General features: G+C 38.1%; 1 protein-coding gene across 1 annotated transcript in view; it reads right to left on the reverse strand.

Moving 5' to 3' along the window:
• ACVR1C (activin A receptor type 1C) overlaps window positions 1–22292 on the reverse strand; it is a 77692-nt gene that overhangs the window by 16672 nt on the left and 38728 nt on the right. Inside the window, exon 3 of the mRNA XM_011230540.3 lies at window positions 1515–1754. Within this exon, the coding sequence (XP_011228842.1) occupies window positions 1515–1754 (240 nt within the window). The remainder of the gene's footprint in view (window positions 1–1514; window positions 1755–22292) is intronic.

Below are 22292 nucleotides of genomic sequence, written 5' to 3' on the forward strand. Positions count from 1 at the left end.
GTATTACATAGATGGTTATTTAATCACTTGAACTTCAACAAGAAATTATATGAGGTTTCCAGGAACTGAGCACACATCAGAGCTATCTGTGCACATGTTTTGTGCCTAGAATGTCACCAGTGCTCAAGAAATTAGGACGTAGTGGGTCCCAGGATGTAACAGTCAAGGAAGAATGAGTACTGAATGTGAATAGCTTTATTTTTAAAGGAAGAACATCAGCTTTCTATGCAATAATTTAATTGGATTTTAGTTCTGTGAACTTTGAAGTTTGGAGACATTTTTCTAGGTGTGCCTCCCTTGAAAACATGCCACCTCATTTGTGCAGTGATGGCATCGACATTGAGACCTTGGTCCACGACAGAGCAGGTGATCTTGCCCCCCGAAGCACAAACCTTCTGGGCTCTGTGGATGACCTAATTAGGCCTCTCTTCTCTGGACTCTTCGGTGAGTCTAAATCTACTTTATGTTAAAGACAGATGCTCGCACACATGCTACTGCCCCTCTGTCATCTGCCCTTGTTCACTGTGCCTGTCTGGATGCCCCTAGAGGCCACAGCCTGGGAAGTTTCTCAAAGCCTGTTTGGGATAATCATCCTTAATGATCCTTCCAAAACGCGAGGGGACCCAGGGGCTCCTGAAGTGACCCACCTAGGCTTACCCTAGTTCATATTTCTGCTGTACCACATGCCGACAGGATTTCTGGACATATACATGAGGAAAGGCCATTTTAAAAGTTCGTTATTACGGAGAAATCTGCTTTGTCGCCAGAAACCCAAAATGCCCTCATATGGTTTGTGGGATGAGGAAGACTCATTAAGGCCATCAAACAGCCTGGTCTTTTGAATCGCTTCACCCGGGGCTGTGGAGTGCCGTTAAAGAGGAATAGACTTATCGCACTGCCCTAGCACCAGCCAGAGCAGGAGTCATCGCTGTCGGCTGTTCTCTGCTCCCCATCATCTCTGTTTCTGTGCTTGAAGAATATACTCTCGATTCTAATTTCAGGTTGGCTCCCTGTTGACTTCACACATGTCCCAGGGGCTGCTCCGGATTCTGAAGACTTCCATGACCACAAGCAAAGACACTCTGAGAATACCACTTAGCCTAACTAACATCTTTCGCCCAGAACTCAGCTCCTTAAATACAGTAACTTCTGTGCCCATGAAACATTACTAAGGAGAGCAACAATGATTATTACTAACCATGACGGTGGGGGGGGAGGGAGAGAAGAGAAACTGCTTCTCGCCTCAGAAATAAATTCTGAAGGAATGTAAAAATGAGAATCTGAAAACCTAGACGCAGAAAAGGCAACTGAGAGGACTTAATTCACTCGGCCATGATACTAGGTTCTCTTCATCAAATCCAAAAACAAGTTTCTATACCAGAACTTACCACGTACCACAGCAAGCATTCTAGTGATGCAATTCATAATGTTTGGGCCCTTTTTGTTAGAAATTGTTTTTATTTATTTTTAAATAAGAGTTTTCTTACTGCAAAATGGACACAACGGACACATACCAGAGCCAGATCCAGAGGCAGTCACATCGTAAATCAGATCTTTTAGAGTTTTTCCAGCATTTACCAGATTGCACTCAGAGAGGGGTTCCTCCACATTCTGTCTCTTTTTCTTCCTGTTTGTGCATGGTCGACCTTGGCATGCCCAGATCGTCAGCACGGCTGCCATGGACAGGAGGCAAAGTGGCACAGTAATAACAACGGTCAGCTCCATGGGTCCGAGTTTGGGGGCATTTGGAGATGCTTCAGTTAAAAAAGAAAGAACATGACCATAAATAAAGCCATTTAAGATGCTCTGGAAATTGGAAATGTGATCACCAAAATCTCACACTCTGCACTTAGGTGAGTTGGTAAAGATTCTCTGGGGGATAAGCAGAGATGGGGAAAGGGAGTTGAGGTCAGGATGCACCCGGAATAATTATGCCAGGTGACAATGGGAGCCAGAATGAAGATCATGGAAAGCACCAGTGCGTGGGATCCTTTTTAAATCCTCCAAGGCATTTGACATTTTTCTACTATCTTCTCCCCATTTTTCAGCAGTCCATCCTTGAAGCGCATTCATTCATTCATGCCACAAATAATTACTGAGCTCCTGCAATATGTTGCCACTATTCCAGGTGCTGGGGATACAGTGGTGCGTGAGAGCCAAATCCTTGCTCTCGTGGTGCTTATGTTCTCGTACGCCCACTCAACAGATGGATATGCGATACCCAAGTAAGAGGCCCTAAGTGCTATGCTGAAGCAGGGGGGAAGGGCGTGATGCGGGGATGTCCCTTTAGACAGAGCCCTCCCGAAAGCTGCTCTGGGAGGCGGCAGGGATCCCAAGCAGGTGCGCTCTAGGCAACATGAAAGCAAGTGTACGTCCCCGAGATGAGGCCCACTCGGGCTGCTCAGGAACCACCCATGCCTCGAAGCGCAGTAAATGAGGAGAAAAGCAGAAGACAGAAGAGCATGAAGGACTGTGTATCCTATTCCAAGTAGACGCTGTCTCAGGACTTGGAGCAGGCGAACTATGTGATCTCCCTTTTATTCTGTGGGGCTGCAGAGGGGCACAGGTGTAAAAGCTAAGAGACCCATAAAGTCATGCAGGCGGGGGGGGGCGGGGAGGATGGGCTTGGCTGAACCCTATCTGAAATAGTAGTACTTCCTTCTCTGTCCCCGTTCATTCTCTACACCACTTTACTGTTTTGTTTTAATTCCTGGGTTGTACCACCGCCTGGCACATTGTATATTCATGTATTTATTTATCTATTCTCGGATTCCCTCCAAAGAATGTAGGTTTTGTGAGAGAAAGAATTTTGCCTGCTTTATTCTCAGCTATATCCCCAGTGTTTACAACTGGAGGTGGTTAATAGACAGTTCTTGAATGGTCAAACCACTGAAAGTTCTACTAGTTTTGCTCTTAGTAAGTAAGGGATAAGATCTTTAGTTTTAGAAAAATAAACATGATAATTGAAACCAAGTAACATAAGGATATAATTTGTGATTCTAATATTAAAATACAGATAGCCAATTCTTCCAAAGCTCTTCTTGCACATAAGAAATCTTTTTAATTTAGGGAAAATAGTGATCCAAGAAAAATCTATTTTGACAGATATTTTCTGTATTTTTCTAAGAAATTATTTTGACACTTGAAATGAGCACATAGTTCATTTTCTCTTCATTCACTAAAGACAGCCTTGGGATCAATTTAATTTTATCCCCATGTCCTATCATTAGGGATGGTGAGTTTTGTTTTTAATAAACCTTAGGAAGTATTTGATAGGATATAGGAACAGAATTCTGGAGTCTTAGCTTCTCAGACATCAAGGAGAATTAGAATGCAGGCTTTGGAGAAAGAGAAGCAAAGTGAGCGAATACTTTCGCCACTTGTGGCTATAATGCTTGGAGCAGACTACACCCTCCCAGAGCTGACGAGGCATATCCAGAGAGAGGGCTGCAGACACGCATGGAAAGCAATGCACAACACCGGCACCTTAGACTCTAAACAAATGACTGTGATAATGGAACTTATGAATTAAGCCGTTCCTCAAACTTCTTTCTCTGCAATGACAACCCTGGAGAGCTTATTGTATTAAATGCATTTACATTTTACTTACAATATGTCAACTGGAATATATAAATATAAATGCAAAATAAATATTTAATTCTCAAGGAAAAGGAATCAAATTCCTCAAAAACGTGTTCATACGAGTATCACTGCAATCCTAAAAAGTTTTTTTATGATCGATAAGTAAAAGAGTTAAAAGGGTTAAGTGAACTCTGGAAACAAACGATCCATTCTCTTCTACTTTGCCCCAGGAATTCTGGCAGATCTCCAACTTTCCTACTCCTGAATGTTTCAGGATTCTTCTGAAGTCATCAGAAGTCGTCCAGGTGCATATGGGGAGAACTTGGCCTTGAATGTTCTCATGACAAGGCGCTAAAAGAGTTCTTTGACTTGACTTTGCTTCAGAAATCATTAACCGTGGTACTTGGAACTTCTACCATTTGCTGTTATAAAAGGGTTTTATTATCCATTTCACAGTGATCTTTCAAATCTACATTTCAAGTTGTATCTATATCTTTAGGTCCTCACAATGGTATTCTAGGAATTCTATGAAAGCCACAGAAAGCACTTAATCTCTTGCAACCTACATAGATATCTACTTAAATCTGTTTTTAAAATAAAAATAAAATTTAAAAAATAAATTCCACTATTAGATACATTTATGTGGACATATCTTATTTCAATATATGTTATCAGGAGCTATCAATACAAACATTAGAGTTAAAAAGCTTATTGATTGTCTTCATTTTAGTAAAGCTCTATTAAGCAGAGCTCAGATCATCACTATGGCAACCAATAAAGAGGCAAAAGGTCAGCAACCCTGAAAATAGAATACTCTCTGTAAAAGCGTACTGCTCTAGTGAAGGTTACTGCTTTCAAAGATGTTTATTACAGATGGGCAATGTTTCTACTTTTGTGAACAAATTTACTGATAGGAGTTAGTAATAAAAAAAGATTACTCAGCTAGAAAAAGGCTAGCAACAGCATCCAGAAAGAGCTCCTTAAACACTGAGCAATTTTTAAAGCAAACATTTGTAAAACTATCTTCTAAACCAAATGTTGATTGTAATCTCTACAGGAGATAAATGAAGAAAAGCTGTAGTCTACACACAATGAGTCATGGCAAAAGGAGATAGTAGTGCAGTTAAGAATACATTTTAATAAGTTACCTTTGATGAGCACGTTATTTTTTCTAGCATTCTCGATCATAGGAGAACTCTCATTATTCAACAATTTTCAATCTGAGATTGCCTGTGCCAAATGAAATGCATGCTCCATATTATAAGCAGCTCCACGGGGGAATATGTTTATCCCAAAAACGAGGTCTGGGGAATGCTGCATTGTTCATTCATGTTATTTCACTCCCTAGCAAATTAAATAGAATAGAATGGGGGGGGTGGGCAGAGAGAAAAACACTAGCCCAGATGGGTGAGAGTCTAGGTCACAAATATCTCCCCTATATAAGCTCTATAATACATTGAACCAAGACCACACAGGGAAGGGAAGTAGTTACAAGGCAGGGAGAAGAGCACATTGACCCGAATGGGGTGGAAGATACTGGACAGCTGAAGAGAGTCGTGAAAGGCAGAAGAAAGTAAGAAAGTAAGATAAGACAAAACAATAAAAGAAAAGGAAGAAAGGAGGAAGGAAGGAGGAAAATTTTTTTTTAAACATTGTGTGTGTGTGTGAACTTTGCAACTTCCCCTAGAGACCTGAATGTAACTGTTGATGGTGAAAGTCAATGGTCACTGCCACTGCTCAAATAAATTTCAGAACTAGTTTGAATGACTCAGCTTCTCCCAGGACAGTGCCTCCTTTCCCTACTTCAGCTTTAGGGAAGCAATCCTTAAGATGAAAAGAAAAAGATAATATGGGCATGATCCCTATGATCCCCATGTTTCCTCCTGGGCTGACCTCTTCTTTTTCCTTATTAAAAGTAATTTTTATAATTACTGATGTTTATGAGATTTATATGACCTTTAAATTAATTTATGTCTCCTTAGTGTATGATATTAGTAGGAGATGCCTTAGAACTAAGTGGAGCTAGGAACTACATCAATTGCTTCATATAGCCTATATTGACCACTGGCACAGAAATCTTGAAAATGTCTACGTACCATGTAAAGACACCTTTCTTCATTATATTTGAATGACCTTCAACTGACTAGAAACAAAGACATTACAATGGAGTGAGGAATAGAAACTCTTTGAGAAGGAACATGTGGATGGCTCAGTCGGCTAAGCATCCAATTCTTGATTTCAGCTTAGGTCGTGATCTCAGAGTTGTGCGATCAAACCCTGAGTTGGGGTCTGTGCTGGGCGTGGAGCCTGCCTAAGATTCTCTCTCTCCCTCTCCCTCAGCCCCTCTTCCCACTNTCCCCCCCTCTAAAAAAAAAAAAAAAAATAGAAAAAGAAACAATTTGAGAGTGATTGAAGACATATGTACCAGCTGGACAGCTGTTGAAAAACAAATTCAGACAAAGAAAAGAGGTCTCCATCCAAAGTGAATTTTTGTAAAACTTTACAAGATTATTGCTTCCTTTCCAGAAGCTGCTGTAGCAAGTAGCCTACAGAAATTGAAGAGGATCTGAAATACCCCTAAAGAAACCACAGACTAATTTAATATTAAAACCACTCTTGTTCCTTTTATTAAAAGTTTTGCCCCAAGTGAAAAGATACCATCTTGCAAGATTGTATGCATGACAATATACATATCAAGTCTTCAACTGCCTCTCCAACCATTCACCCCACAAAGGGAAGCATTTCTTTTTCTAGCTTGGACCATGTTCTCAGGTAGTAAGCCATCCAAAAAAGATGATGCTGCTGGAGATGCTTTCTGATGGGTCTGCTTCTATCCCAGCACATGGAAGAAATGCCACCAGGGCCAACTGAATGCTGTGGTCCTTCCACCTACCCTATACACCCTCTATGACACAGGCCTGTGCATCAGTGAAAGGGTCTTTGTTAGTTTAGCTCACAGGTCTCTAGGGGGAAATTGGAAGTAATATCTGCAGTTGAAACAAAGGAATACATCACCTCTAAGACATTCAAAGCTACCTTATTAATTAGCTCAACAGGAATAATGTCTTTTGCCAAAACCAGAATGACATGCTAAGCATTGAGAAGTCTCCCAAATTTTCATGATGAACCTCGTTTAACCTGCCCATTTCAAATCGTCCTTAAATGTGGATACCATCATTTCAACATTTGTTTGATGGCAATGAAAATACATTTTGAATTGGTTTCTTACTGCTCTACCAAAAGACTAGATACAAGTGGATTGCTTTGTATAACGCTGCACCAAGAACAACCCTCTAGGGCAAATGCCAGAAAGTGGGGCACAATCCAAAACCTTACAGAATTTAAATTCTACTAAGGAATACATGATCCATCTAGGGAACAATTCCAAAACAATTTTGAAAGGAAAACTATGAAGACAACTTTACATAAGAGCAAGGGAAGTGGGAGGTAGAGAAAGATCAGGATGAAGAATTCCATTCATGGTCAATCAGTCCAATATAAAACCACAGGGAACCGCATTTAACATGTGGGAAGTCCACATGTGTGAAGTGAACAGGTCTCAGGTGCTAGGTCAAAGATACCGGTTTTATTTGTCTAACACTCTTATGTAATTCCACACTCACGAATTGCAGGCAGCTCCCCACCACCTGGAGTTGTCCTACTTCCTACTTCTTCAGTGATCCTAGTAAACGTCATCAGAATAATCCAGTGAGAAGTGAATTCAGTGAAAGCCCTCCAACATACTCCACTATAGGGAAGAGCAAATGGTCACCCTTCTCCACGGAGCAAGAATAATCACGTCGAACAGGTTGTTTCTGATCGACATGAACCTCAAGTACTGAATAATGGCAGAATATCATCTAATCTAGGGGCGCCTGGTTGGCACAGTCATTAAGCATCTGCCTTCGGCTCAGGGCGTGATCCCANTTCTCCACGGAGCAAGAATAATCACGTCGAACAGGTTGTTTCTGATCGACATGAACCTCAAGTACTGAATAATGGCAGAATATCATCTAATCTAGGGGCGCCTGGTTGGCACAGTCATTAAGCATCTGCCTTCGGCTCAGGGCGTGATCCCAGCATTCTGGGATCGAACCCCACATCAGGCTCCTCCGCTGGGAGCCTGCTTCTTCCTCTCCCACTCCCCCTGCTTGTGTTCCCTCTCTCACTGGCTGTCTCTGTCAAATAAATAATAAATAAAATCTTTAAAAAAAAAAAGAATATCATCTAATCTAGAGATTCAACAGAGCAACGAAGGTGACAGAAATAACATGAGAAATATTTCTGCCTTTTAACTGAATCAGATGAGCTACTGATGGGGCCATTCTATTGTTCAGTGCTCAGTCTACAAATGGCTGTTTCCATCCACTGTCTTCTCCTGGAATAATTTCATGACTTCATAGTACACAGGTCACACCACACATAAAAGTATGTCCTGGCAGTTCTCCTTGGGTTGCTGGGCTTCTGGGAGTACGTGAGGAACAGCGGGTATCTTCAAGTCTTCTCTTGTCCACTTTTGTCTGAATTTAAGAATAATAATGTTTTTATATGTTAAGGAATTAGGAATGTGAGATTGAAGAATATCATCTTTGGCATGGGGTCTGTAGAACTTTGACTCCAGCGGAGAGGAGATTAATGAAATTTAGGAAGGAGAATTTAAATCAGGTCCATAGTTTTTCTTAACTTCAGTGCATGCACCCAGAGATTAGTTTATTATCTGTCATCAAAACACATATTCTCAAATGATACACATTTGTAAAGAAATTAGATAGTAACTACTCAAGGAATATATCAGGATTGACCACGAGGGAGAAGTTACCCTTCTCTGTCCTGAAGTTCATGCTGCTATAATTTCTTCCACAGCAAACACACTCACACAAAGCAGCTTTTCACTTGGAAAAGACGGATGTGACATAATCCTATTCTGACCCAGCCCAGTGTCCTGTACATGATAATCACCCAAAAAGTATTTCAGCAAACAGGTAATAGTATTTACATAACTGAGAGAGTAGGGGCTCACATTGTGTGAAATCCTCAATTTAGAATTGGATATAAATTTTACTTCCAATTTCACATTACATCCCTATGAACAAAATTTCATAATTGAAATCAGTGTACTTGTTTCCCAAGATAGGAAATGCTTCCTACATTAGACTTTAAAAGCACATGTTTGACTACTTTGCATGCTTATATTTCATAGCACTTTCCCAAGTATAAAAATCATAGCACCTTGCGGTTTATGGAGGGGGGAAAAAAACCCTGTCTGGCACACCTGTCAGGTGTGCACTGAATCCTCAGAGAATGAGCTATAAATGGATTTGTTCATGTGATGGCAGAACAATTCCAAAACAAGGGGTCCCGTGAGTATTTCTCAGCAGGTAGATGTCACCTTACACTGACTAGAGCAATGAATTGGTTTAAAATAGAAAACCATAAGAAAGTTCGAAAACAACAATTTTTTAAAGAATTGTAGATCACAAGACGTTTAAAGTCCCAAAAGAATAATACGAGCAGAGTCTGCAATTTTTATAATTATAGCATCCTTTGAAATTATTAATTTTTGATAAATCTAATCGCAATGTTTTGGCAGTTTATCTTCCTTCAGATGTAATCCTTCAGTTTGGTTTACATGAAAGTCTAATTTAGACATGTACCTAATCAATAGGCATTGTTTACCTGCCCTGACTGATGTAAATAATCAATTTCCCTTTACACAGCTGAAAATAGAACAGGAAGGTGGAAATTGTACTGAGGTTAATAAAGTACCCAATATTTTCATGTTGCACGTGTCTTTTCTTTACTGAAACCAATTATTTGGAAAGCAAAAAATACAATAGCATTATTAAAATAGTGTTTGAAATCTGAAAGGAAATTATTAGTACATTTACCCTTGCAAGCACTGTATGTTTTGGTAGCAAAATGGGAACAAAGATACGTGAAACTTGGATGTTTTTGTTGAATAGCCGATTTCCATATGAAAGGGGTAATTAGTGCAAGTATGAACTAAATAGCAATTCCTATCAAAATTAACCCAGTAGGGAAGCCTGGGTGGCTCAGTCTGTTAAGCGTCTGCCTTCAGCTCCCGTCATGATCTCAGTCAGGGTCCTGGGATCGAGTCCTGCGTTGGTCTCCCTGATCAGCAGGGAGCCTGCTTCTCCCTTGCCTGCAGCTCCCCCTGCTTATGCTCACACCACCCCCCTCTGACAAATAAATAGATAAAATCTTTAAAAAAAATTAACCCAGTAAATAACCAGCTTCTCTTGCCCTGGTTTCCTGACCTTATCCTGGAAGACTTTTCATGGAAAGTTTTAGAGTGCTCTCTATGCTATCTGACATCAGAGCTATTTCTCTGAGCATGTCTCTGATGTCACTCAGAGTCACAAGAAATCATTTGTTACAAACCAAAATGCAATCCAGCCATAAGAGAATCAAGCCACAAAATGTGATTCCTTCACAAAGGAAAGGACATTCGTTTAATAATCAGGGAGAAAACTAAGATATAAAATTGTATTAAACAGAATAACTCAACTATGCTGAAGTAGAAATATACTAAACTATTGATCGTGGGAACTCTAGGTAAACTTGCTACATACTGCAGGGCCCAGGTGGCAAAGTCGATTAAGCAGCCCTCTCCTGATTTCGGCTCAGGTCATGATCTCAGGGTCCTGAATCGAGCCCCGCATCCAGCCCCACATCCAGCCCCAGGTGAAGCCCCAAGTTGGGCTCCATGCTCAGCAGAGAGTCTGCTTGTCCCTCTCCCTGTGCTCCTCCCCCACTCGTTTTCTCTCTCTCTCACATAAATAAATAAATAAATTAATTAATTAATTAAAAAAATTAAAAAAAAAAACTTGCTACAGGGGCACCTGGTAGCTCAGTCGGTTGGGTGGCTGCCTTCAGCTGGGGTCGTGATCCCAGGGTCCTGGAATCAAGCCCCTGGAATCAGCAGGGAGCCTACTTCTCCCCGGCCTGGCCTTCCCCCTGCTTGTGCTTGCTGTCTCCCCCCCAGCCCGTGTCAAATAAATAAAATCTAACAAACAAAGAAACAAACAAACAAACAACAACTTGCTACATACTGACCGAACGAATCAACAGGGAATGTCCGTGTCCACTAAGGAAGAATGTGTTACTTCTTAGCTTCCAACAACAGATAAATGAGGAAGATCTCAAGGATGCCATATCTGATTTTTCAAGACAAGCCAGATAATCTACAAGTTTTATATTGAGACTCTTAATTTTTTACAATGTAAAGAAATTCATGTTCCTTTCCTTTTCCAGAAACCATAGGTCAAAAAAAACCTGTGAACCGGATACAACCCACAAGCAGGGAGAACTCTGGATGACTTGTTTTGTTGTTTCTATGTCCCTTAGAATTGGGTTTAGCTACAAATAACAAAGGGAACCAGACAGAAGTTTCCTTTTCTCAATCATGGAAAAGAAACTTGAAGATGGGTGGTCTGAGGTTAGCAGGGTGACTCCACAAAGTTTTCAGTCAGGCTGCGGTCAGCTCCCACATGGCCACCCCTGTGGTCCAAGGCAGCCACTAACACACCAGCCTTTACCTCCAGGCAGCAGGATGGAGTGTGACATAAGAATGTGCCCATTCTGTTTTCATGGGTCTTCTCAGAAGTTCCCCAACATACTGCCACTCATCTCATTTGCCAGAACCTAGTCATACGGCCACACTTACCTGTAAGAGTAGTTGAAAATAGGCAGACAGCTGTATTACCAGCTCAAAGTTCAGGTCCTGCTACTGAGTGGGTATTAGAGGAAACAATTTGTCTTTGAAACACTTCTTTACAGGCATAGTAAACTTTGATCTATTAGATTTTTTTGTCAGAAAAAGAGCATATGTGCAAAGAAACAAGTCAGTACTGTACAAGAAACAATAAGGAAAGAGTTACATAATAGCTGAAGAACTATTCAACACTTTAATACCAACTCAGATGTTCAAGAATGTGTAACCTCAACTCAAACATTACTTTGAAACTTATGTTTTGTTCTTCTTTTGTTGTGAAATATAGTGAATATACAGAAAAGTACATACATTATATAGGTTGAGTATAAAAAGAATTATAAACTCTCACTCATCACCACCCCACTCATTCCCCCCCTTCCCCCCAACTCTGAGATACCCCACATGATCACAACCTTATTCCTTCACCAACGGTGTAACCCTTACCCTGATTTGAGGAATAATGATTCCTTACCCTTGTACTGTGGTTCCTAGAATCCCTTTTCTTACATGGTTCCAGGTTCAAGTTGGCATATTTGCATACATGTTCATAAATGTGAGTGGCTTTTCCTTTTCTCATACTGTCTTTGTTGGGTTTTGATATCAAGAGTATGCATAACATAAGTGAAGGTGTGTTTCTTCTTTGTCTAAATTTGGAAGAGTTTGTGTGAGAGTTATCTGCTCCTGGAAGTTTATCAAAATTTTCTGGTAGAGCCCATGGGTCTTGAAATTTTCTTTCTGGAAATATTTCTTACCACCTTTTTTAAACTACTGATTCAGGTTCTTTATTGTCATGAGACTATTCAGACTTGGTAAATTACAATTTTCTAAAAATTAGATTGTTCGTAAACCATCTTGTTTCAACCTTATATAGTCTCACTTATTTTACCTACTTGTTCTATCAATACCAAGACTGTGGCATATTAAAATCCCCCTCTGAGATTGTGGACTTCTGTATTTCTCCTTATAGATCTCGAAATATTTTCTTTATTTTTGAGTCCCATTCTTAAGTACATAGAAATTTAAATTTACTAAGAATCCCTGGTAAATTGAAACTTTAATCATTATAAAGTGACCCTTCTTAACTCAAGGAATTTTTTTTGCCTTAGAGTTAATTTTGTCTGCTCTTAATATAAATAAGCTAACATTTTTTTGTTTTAAAATATGTATGGCATATCTTTTCCATCAAAATACTTCAACATTTCTGTAAACTTTCATTTTTAAGAAATTTTGAAAACATTTAATTGGATTTGTTTTCTCCAATCTGGTAAAAGAGTTTAGTCTATTTACATTAAATTATTTTCATTTAATTATTCCTGACATTTGGATGCTTTTTTTTTTTTTTTTTGGTCACATCTGTTATGTGCTTTTTTCTCCTTCTCTCTCTTTTACTTCTTTTGGATAGTTTTTATTGTTCTATTTTTCCTATTGTAGATTAGAAGGAACATAGTGACACTCTACTCTTTTAGAAGTAATTTAGAGATGACAATAGGGACATTTCGAAGCATAAGGATTAACAATATTTTTACCCTCCTCCTAAAGGAAATAAGGCCCTAGAAAATTTTAATTCCATTTACCTCTCTCTTGACATGTATAGTAGGCTATTTTTATACTGAATGACCATTTTATCTTTTCTTAAAACCCCACAAGACATTACTGCTGTTTTAGATTAATGTTCTTTAGAATTAGTCACATATTTATCACTTTTTTTTGCTTTTCATTCCTCCTGCATGCCAGAACTTTGGTATAGTTTCTTTCTGCCTAAAGTACATCTTTAGAATTTCCTTTATCAAAGACTTTGATAATGTGAAACTCACTTTGTGTTACTTTGAAAATGTCTTTTATTTAACTTCATTCTTTAAAGGTATTTTTGCTGGGTAGAATTCTGGGTTACCAGTTAATTCCTTTTAGAATATTGAAGATGTAGTTTCGCCTTTTCTCTTTTTACTTTTTGCTATTGAAAAGATAATGTCAGTTCTTCTGTGATTCCTTTAAATTTCATTTACCTTTTTGTCTGTCAAATTTTAGGATTTCACTTTGTCTTTGGTGGTCTGAAGTTTTACTATGCTATGCCAAGGTTTGGCTATCTTTCAAGTTCTCCTCTTGATAATGATTGAATTTCTTGGATTTATAGATTGGTGTTCATCAATTCTGGAAAATTCTGAGCTGTTACTTCTGCAGAGACTGCTTTTGCCCAAATCTTTCTCTCCTCTCCTATGGACCACTATGTCAAAGCACATGTTAAACCTTTTTATGTGTTCCTCTATTTGTCATCCTCTCTTCCATATCTGTCATTATGTATTCTCTGTCTTACTCCATACAAAATAACTTCTGACCTGTATTTCAGAACCCTAATTCTCTCCTTATACTAATTGTTAAACCTATCCATTAAATTTTCAATTTTTGTTACATTTTTAATTTTAAAAAGTTTTATTCTGTTAATGTTCAAACCTGGTAGGTCACTTTTTAATAATCTTCTCTAAAAATATTTCCAAATTTGCCTTATTTTTTTTTAACTTAGAAGAATAGTTTGTCTCTAATTATTTTGTGATAATTCCGATATCTGAAACCTTTGTGATCTTTCTGCTGTGTGATCTTTTCTGCTGGCTCATGCATGCTTCCTTGCATCCCTGTGTGCTTGGGGACCTTAGGCTTCACTATGTATTGCTCACGTCCTTGAACAAGTGTCTGTTTTATCTGCTTGAGACCTAACATTAAAGTCCCTTCCTCTAGACAGCTGGTACTTTCTTCTGCCCGAATTGAGGAAACTAATAGTCTGGGACTACCTTAAAGAAAGTTTGTCCTCTGGAGAGTCCCTGTACCACTCAGGCAATGGGAACAAAGGCTTAAAATCCATGTGATGTCCAGGCTATGTACATAGCTTCTCAGGAACAGATTTTTTGTTTGTCTTTCATTTTTCCTGCTCTGCTTAGTGAGAAGCCCAAACCTCCTCCATGAGGTTAGAAGGAGATGGACTTATAGCTTGGTTAAACTTGCAATAAGCAAAGAGACTTTTGGTATCTCTGCTCAACATGGCGGCTTCTATTAGATGATCCAATTTGAGCAAATCATGTTTCTTGACCTTCGTCATCCTTCAACCTTGAGATCCCTGATAATAAAACCCAACATTTTCCATATTAGACAAAGCAGACACACACGAGGAAAAGACTGTCAGAAAAAAAGTATCAGAAAGTTAGAAAATACTATCTTAATAATAAGGGTGTTTACCAATTCACCTAACAAGAAATCTGGAAATAGGCTGGTGATGTTGTTGAGTCTTTTTGTTAATAAATCATAGAACAAATTACTTCCAGATTTTTGATCATATTTAGTTAGTAAACTCCCTTATTAAGACATTATTATCTAAGTTTCTGATACTTTTATTTGAAAATATCTTGACCGACAAACGTTAAATTGTTTAATGGGAGGAAAAGAAAAATGGTTGTTTTAATTTGCATTCCTCCAGCTATTGGTGATGTTGAACATCTTTTCAATACTCTGACCACATAGAATATTCTCTTCTGGGTGCCTGGGTGGCTCAGTGGTTAAGCTTCTACCTTTGGCTCAGGTCATGATCTCAGGGTCCTGGGATCAAGTCCCACATAGGGCTCCCTGCTCAGCAGGGAGTTTGCTTCTCCCTCTCTCTCTGCCCCTCCCCCTACCTCGTGATCACTCTCTCTCTCTCTTTCAAAAATGAATAAATTAAAAAAAAGAATATTCTCTTCCATAAAATTTCTGTTTGTGTCTCTTGCCCACTTTTTCATTTAGCGCCCCCTCTTTCTCTTTTCACTCTCTTGGTGCGCACACATACATACACACACCCATGCACACACACACAAGATGCTCTTTACCTTCTCAGAGTTAACTTTTTCTCTAGTCACACATGCTACAAATATTTCTATCCCATATTTAACTTATCTTTGGTTTTATTTATGTTATCTTTCATTACTCATTTTTATTTTAGTTTGCATGCAATTATATCTCTTTGCCTTTTATAACAGTTGGATTTCCTGTCTTATTTAAAAACAGCTTCCATACTATAAAGTCATAAAAATCTTTTTTTCTAAATTTTCCTCTGACATTTAAATTGTTTTATAGTTCACAATTAGATATTTAATCAAGCTGTAATTTATTTTTGTATATGGTATGACACTGTGGTACAGCCCTGTTTTCTTCCAGATGGATAGATAATTATGCCAGCATCATTTCAAAAATAAATTATCCTGGAATTTCCATTTCTGCCAAGTTACACTTTAGATGTCCACAGAAGCCCTTCTTGGTACAGCACACACAAAAACGCTGAATAAAATATAAATGAAAAACTTTTTTTCTATTACATGATTAAGCTGGTGGGAAAAGAAATGAATTGCTCAGAGCCACAAATAAAGTGAAAATCCAGAGAGGTGCTTGAGCACTGGGGCTGCTATTTACCCTGGAGGCATCTGCCAGCTCCTGGTGGTTACACACTTAGCTTACCAGGCTGTAGCACAAGATCAGGAGATAAAATATGGTTCCTAAGACAATGAAAGGCCAGATCAGAGACCCTCATATAAATCAGGCAACTATGAATGTAATTACATTGAAAATAAACAAAACAGAAAGTGTTCTGTAGGGAGAGACAGGGTGTATACTTGTCTATTTGTCTGTCTTAACCTTGACTTTGATTTGTGTATATATATATATAAATTCAAGACTTTCTCACCCCAAGTGTGTATCATAGGCAGGTTTAGAGCCTGAATTCATATTATATGTTGGCCAAAATAAACTTAATCAAAACACTGAATGGGTTTCAGTTGGTAGCATCCCCAGATACCTAGCAGAAGCTAATGTAAATCTTCTCTGGAGGAACATATTTTAAATACAGGCTCCAAAAGTGCCCTCCAGATACAGTTCTCCAAAAACATGAGCTCACATTCAAAAATCACAAAACACAAGATAAGTAGCCACCAAACTGAATCATCAAAATAAAAAACAGCATAGTCAAATTCACAGGAACTGTAGATATTAAAATTATCAGAGATTCAAACATTAGAAAATATGGGGGAAAGATTTTAAGAGACATACACAATAGAAACAGGAGGCCCAGCTCACACAAGCTCATTGAAGGAATTGTGAAAAGAACTGAAGAGAACCTATTAGAAGGCTTGAAGACAGAACCCATCGTAGACACACCCAAGCACCTTCCAATGTGAATGGAACCTATTATCATCTGTTCACCCTACCCAATCCCCCAGCTCCCTACCAAGTGCACAACAATTTGTGTAAATAAATCTTTTATTTTTGAAATGGAGATATTCTTGAAGAGTTAAGAATTTATCATTTACTTTTGAAGGTAAATTTTTCCCACTCAGTGGCTTCTCACCTAAACTCAGAGGAAGCTGAGAGGGGAACCATCTGCAGGAGTTGCTGGGCAGGAAGTTTCCTGAAGCCTGGGAGTACCATCTTAAAGTCAGAGCTGGAGTCTGAGTGGAGTCAGAGCAAGAAAAGTACCACCCAGAAAGGTAAGCAGATATGTCTGGAATTGAAGATAGCTATTCCTATCTGATCTAAAAATAAACAGGAAGATTAAAAGACAACATACACTACATAAAGTATATGTTTCTCTTGTTTAACTGATTTGTATAGTCTATACTCAATTTTTAGATATTCAGTACTACACTTGTTTCATGAAAATAACATATTTGCTGTTAGAAATGTGAACTCAAAGTACTAGTCTAATAAATCGCTATTTTTAGAAATGGATATTGCCTTTCAAGTTTTATATAGAAAAAAAACCCTCTAAATATTTGTGATAATGCTTGAACTCGGTCACTCCAGTGACATCAAAGATACCAACTTTAATAAGCTTCAGAGAAGGAAGCAAGTTTTCTAATAGTATATCTCTATCAAATGATAAAACTGCTCCTATCCAAAAAATGATTAACTCCTAAAAATTAAACCCATGTGCAATGTCAAAGAAGAAAGTATGTTTTTTAAGGGCAAATTATTGAATTTAGTGTGATCTAAATCAAATCTTGTTTACAATTATATGAATTAATTCAACTTAAATCTAATACAACTTAGTATTAAAAATGAATGGGTAAAAGGTTTTTAAAGGCCATTTAGAAAGAAAACATTTTAGATTAAAATGGTAACGAGATTCTTATTAGAATTTTGTGCTAGTGAATTAAAATAATAAGTGTCCTTGCTCCATTTTAAATTACGACATTTTAAATAGCTACTAAAGTAAAGTTTCCTCACCTCTGAACAACCTGTTAATGGGGTCTGACCAGCATTCCTACTTAAGGAAAATTCATAGGGCACCTCACACATTTTAAGGGTAAGAATGTTCCTTAAAATTCTTATTTCCATTGTGTGTGCATGTAGGTTGAGAGAAATTGTATAAAATGTACTTCTTTCTGTGTGTCTCAGTGGAAATCTGTATAAAAGCCACTAGTCTAAGGCTTTAGGAATTAGAGCCAAACACTTTAAAAGGATTTTTAGGAGGGAAAGAGCAAGGGCCTACAGTTCTCCAATTGCTGAGTTACAATTGCACAAGCAGAGAGAGGAAGGGAGACAGAAAGTCCCGAGCTGTACTGAAAGGTAGGAATTTTGTCACAGAGAAACAAAGCAAGAGCCCAATCATTATACACAGGATTCAAGGACAAAAGAGGGTCGGCTGAAAGATCCCAAGCCTTGGTTACTACACCTCCATCCAGTCACTACCCAGAAATGGCCCCAGAGTCTGGGCTGATGGGTGAGAGAGCCAAAGAGGCAAGGATCCAGTTGGCTTTCAAAGGAACCAGAAAGGGAAGCCCAGATTTTCTCCAATCTCTTCTGGTGACCTCTCTCCCTTTTCTTCTCTATTTTGTCCACCAGTGTGAGGTGGAGCATTAACACTGCAGACATGTCACACTGTTTACTCTGCAGAGTGTTTCTATGTATGTCGTATATACGTAACCACACTTGAAATTAATAAATCTCCACTAGGCAGAACAGGGGATGGATCGCAATCACACTTGCTGATGACACAGAAACAGTAGAGTTCTTGGCACCGACTGTGTCAGTGCTCAGCCTGGAAGTTCCTTCCCAAACAGCTGCTGTTCCAAATACAGCTAATAACCATTTAGTGCTGCCTCACAGACAGAACAACCCGACACAAGATGACTACACATACAATCCTGTTCAATTTCATGTCAGTTGACCATACAATGTCACTAGAAGACAAAAATTCTCAGTTTAAGTCAAGAAATTTGAATTCAATAAATGTCACATAGCATTTTTTGTAGACATATTAATTAATGACTAAATACATATCTTCCCTGTTATAAGTAATATTTGGAAAGCAATTAATATGATCTATTCTATCAATAGATTGAAGACGAAAAAGCATGTTATAATCTCAATAAATTCATGAAAATACTTGAAAAAATTTAATATCATACAGGGTTAAAAAACCTTCCCCAAACTAGGAATAAAAACAAATCTCATCAATTGATAACAAGAATCTACAAGATCCTACTGTTAAAATCATACTTAATGGTAACAGGGGAAGTGCATTCACTCTTAGGACCAGGAAAAAGGCAAGGACCTTCACTCTTACCACTCCTATTACATCATCATATTAGTGGTCCCAGCCAGTGCAAAAAGCAAGAAAAAGAAATAAAATGCATAAAGATCAGAATAGAGGATGTAAAATTGTCTGTATTCACAGATAAGATGATCGTGTATGTAGAAAATGCCAAAGAATGTTTAAAAGAGCTACCAGAACTAATATAATTCATTTTGGCAAGTTTGTAGGAAGTAAGATGAATATACAAGATTAATTTTGTTTTCATATACTAACAATTAACATTGAATGATTAAAAATACCATTCACAATAGCACCCAAAAACAGGTAATACTTGGAGATGCATTCCAGGAAATATGTATGAGACTCTAAAACATTGGTAAGAGTAACTACAGAAAAATAAATAAATGGGGAAATGTGCTATATATCTGGTTAATATTGTTAACATGACCATTTTCTTCAAATAATTTATAAATTCAACTGTAGCTAATAAAAATCTCAGCATGTGTTTTTGTAAAAACTGTCAAACTGATTCTAAAATTTAAATGGAAATGCAAAGGACTCAGAATAGCCAAAGCAATTTTAAAAAAGAACAAAGTTGGAGAGGTCACACGGCCTGATTTTAATACTTACTCTAAAGCTACAATAATAAAGAAAATTGTATAGTGACATAAATAGAGACATACAGAACACTCAAACAGAATAACAAGGCCAGAAATATACCCACATTTATTTTTGGTCACTTTATGTTCAAAGTGGCAAGGTAATTGAAAGGATAGATTTTTCAACAAATGATGTTGGAACCACTTCAGATCCATATACAAAATAAAATTTCACCTAAACCTCACTAGGTAACAAAAATTAAATTTAAACTGAATATAGGCCTAAATGTAAATGCTGAAATGTTAAAATTTCTGCAAGAAAATATAAAAGAGAATATTTATGGCCTTTGGATAGATAAAGACGTCCTCAGTTAAGACATGAAACATATAAACATAACAATAAAAAATATATATTTCATCAAATTTTACTCTGCAAAAGACATATTCAATTTTTTTAAGGTGTAAAGATTTGACACTTTATAAAGGAAGATACACAACGGTCTGATATGCACCTAAAAATAATAGAACATCATTAATCATCAGGGAAATGCAAACTAAAACCACAATGAAATACACCTACAAAATCACTTGAATGGCTATAATTAAAAAAAAAAAACTGATCATACCAGGTGACTATAAAAATAGGTACCAACTGGAACTATCATACATTTCCGTTGGGGATGTAAAACAGCACAGTTTGAAAACTACTCGGGAGATTATATTTGTAAAATAAATAGATACTCATCATATGATCCTATAATTCTACTCTTAGGTATTTTCTCACACACAAAAAAATCATATACCCAAAAACTTGTACATAGACGTTTATAGCACCTTTGTTAACAGCCCCCACGTGGAAACGACCTGAGTACTCAGCAGGGGGTGAGTGGGTAAAGCAGCAACAGCTGTAGTGTGTCCATATAATGGGGTATCACCCAGCAGTAAGAAAGGAACAAGCTACTAATACACCCCACAACATGAATAAATCTCAAAAACACACTGAGTGGAAGAAGCCAAACACAAAATAGTATCTTCCATAAAACTCCATTTTGTGAAACTCCGGGAAAAATAAATCTACTCTATAGGGATAGAAAATAGGTCAGTCTAGCCCAGGTCAAAGTGGGGACTGATTGAGAACATTCTGAGGCAATGGAAAAGTGGTGGTGGTTACATGGGGTATGTGTATGTCAAAACTTATCAAACCATACACTCAAAATGTATGCATTTTATTATATCTANCTCAAAATGTATGCATTTAATTATACCTCAATAAAATTGATCTTAAAAAAAAGACTGGTTCCTCCATGCACTTGAGGGTAGAACATAAGCTTAGTAGTAGTTAGGCAGAGTTTATAGTTAGGCTGGAAAGGACCCACATTCTAGCTGCACTAAGTATCCTTAATTTGCCCAACCGCATAGGAACAATTTGTCCTCCAAGACCTTTCGTTGCTGTCAAAGTACTGTCTTGTGCCCATACAGACCGGCAGCATGGGGTCTTGTCAGTAATTCATTTCTGGGAAGCCACTTCCAAGATGCCACGGCCATGGGCTAATGCAGACCTATGTCCCCCTCCTTAATTTCTGGATCTTGGTCACGGGAAGACCAGTATAGGGAGCCTTCACTGCAGGCTGTCTGGGCCCACAGATAACCATGGGAGAAAATACAAGGGAAGAAAAGTACCGAGAATAAATGCCAGATCACCACCACCAAACCAAGGAAGCCTATGGAATCTGAGACAGGGAGAATCAGTGTGGTCTAAAAATCAAGACTGCAAGTAACCCTGGGGGATGAAATATGCCAGGTATGACTTCTGAGGTTGCAATAGGTAGTGTTATGCTTTAGAACAGTGTTTCCCAAAGAGTGGGACAAGTCCCAGTGCTGGCACAGGAAATGATTCTCAGGGCTCTTGAGATGATTTGGCGTGGTCAACAAACGTGATTGAAATAACACTGAATTACATGATAATTTTTTCTCTAGTTCTCTTAGTGTTTCTGATGATCAAAAAGCCTTATTTCGGGGGAGCCTGGGTGGCGCAGTCGTTAAGCCTCTGCCTTCGGCTCAGGGCGTGATCACAGGGTTCTGGGATCGAGTCCCACATCCGGCTCCCTGCTCTGCTGGGAACCTGCTTCTTCCTCTGCCCCTCCCCCTGCTTGTGTTCCCTCTCTCACTGGCTGTCTCTCTCTCTCTGTCAAATAAATAAAATAAAATAAAATCTTTTAAAAAAGCCTTATTTTGTGCTAGTATGTCTCGAACATCACATTCTTCTCTCTTTTAAACAAAAAGAAAAAACAAAATACTTAACTGGAATGTAATAATAGGCTATGTTTGTTTAAGTACATAGTCGCCTTCTACTTATGATAAGTAAACTGGTTTTTCATTTGTGGTAGTGATGCCACATTTCTGCATAAAACAAATGTTCTTCAGTAGAAAAGGAGGACAGTGAACCCACAGAAAAAAATAAAAGTTTAAAAATACTACAGTAAAATATTGATATGGTGAAAGAGGAACACCTGAGACTGGACAAGGGTACCTTAAAATGTTACTTTGTAAGGCAGACTATGCATCCGTGTTTAGATATTAACATATCAATAAGCACTGAATTATTACTGAATTAATACATATTAAAGAAAGTTCACTACAGAGTACTTTCATGTCATAAATTAGCTTGTGACTTTAATTACTTGCCCCTTAACATCCCCCAAACTTTCAGATTCCAAATTACCGGTAAAAAAACGAGATTAAGATTTTCAGTGTCTTGTAAAGTAGGATAAAACAGCGTGAAACTGGGGCAAAGGCAGGAATATATATGCACAATAATGAAGAATGA

This window comes from Ailuropoda melanoleuca, chromosome 2, assembly GCF_002007445.2.
Source record: "Ailuropoda melanoleuca isolate Jingjing chromosome 2, ASM200744v2, whole genome shotgun sequence".
Classification (NCBI taxonomy): Eukaryota; Metazoa; Chordata; class Mammalia; order Carnivora; family Ursidae; genus Ailuropoda; species Ailuropoda melanoleuca.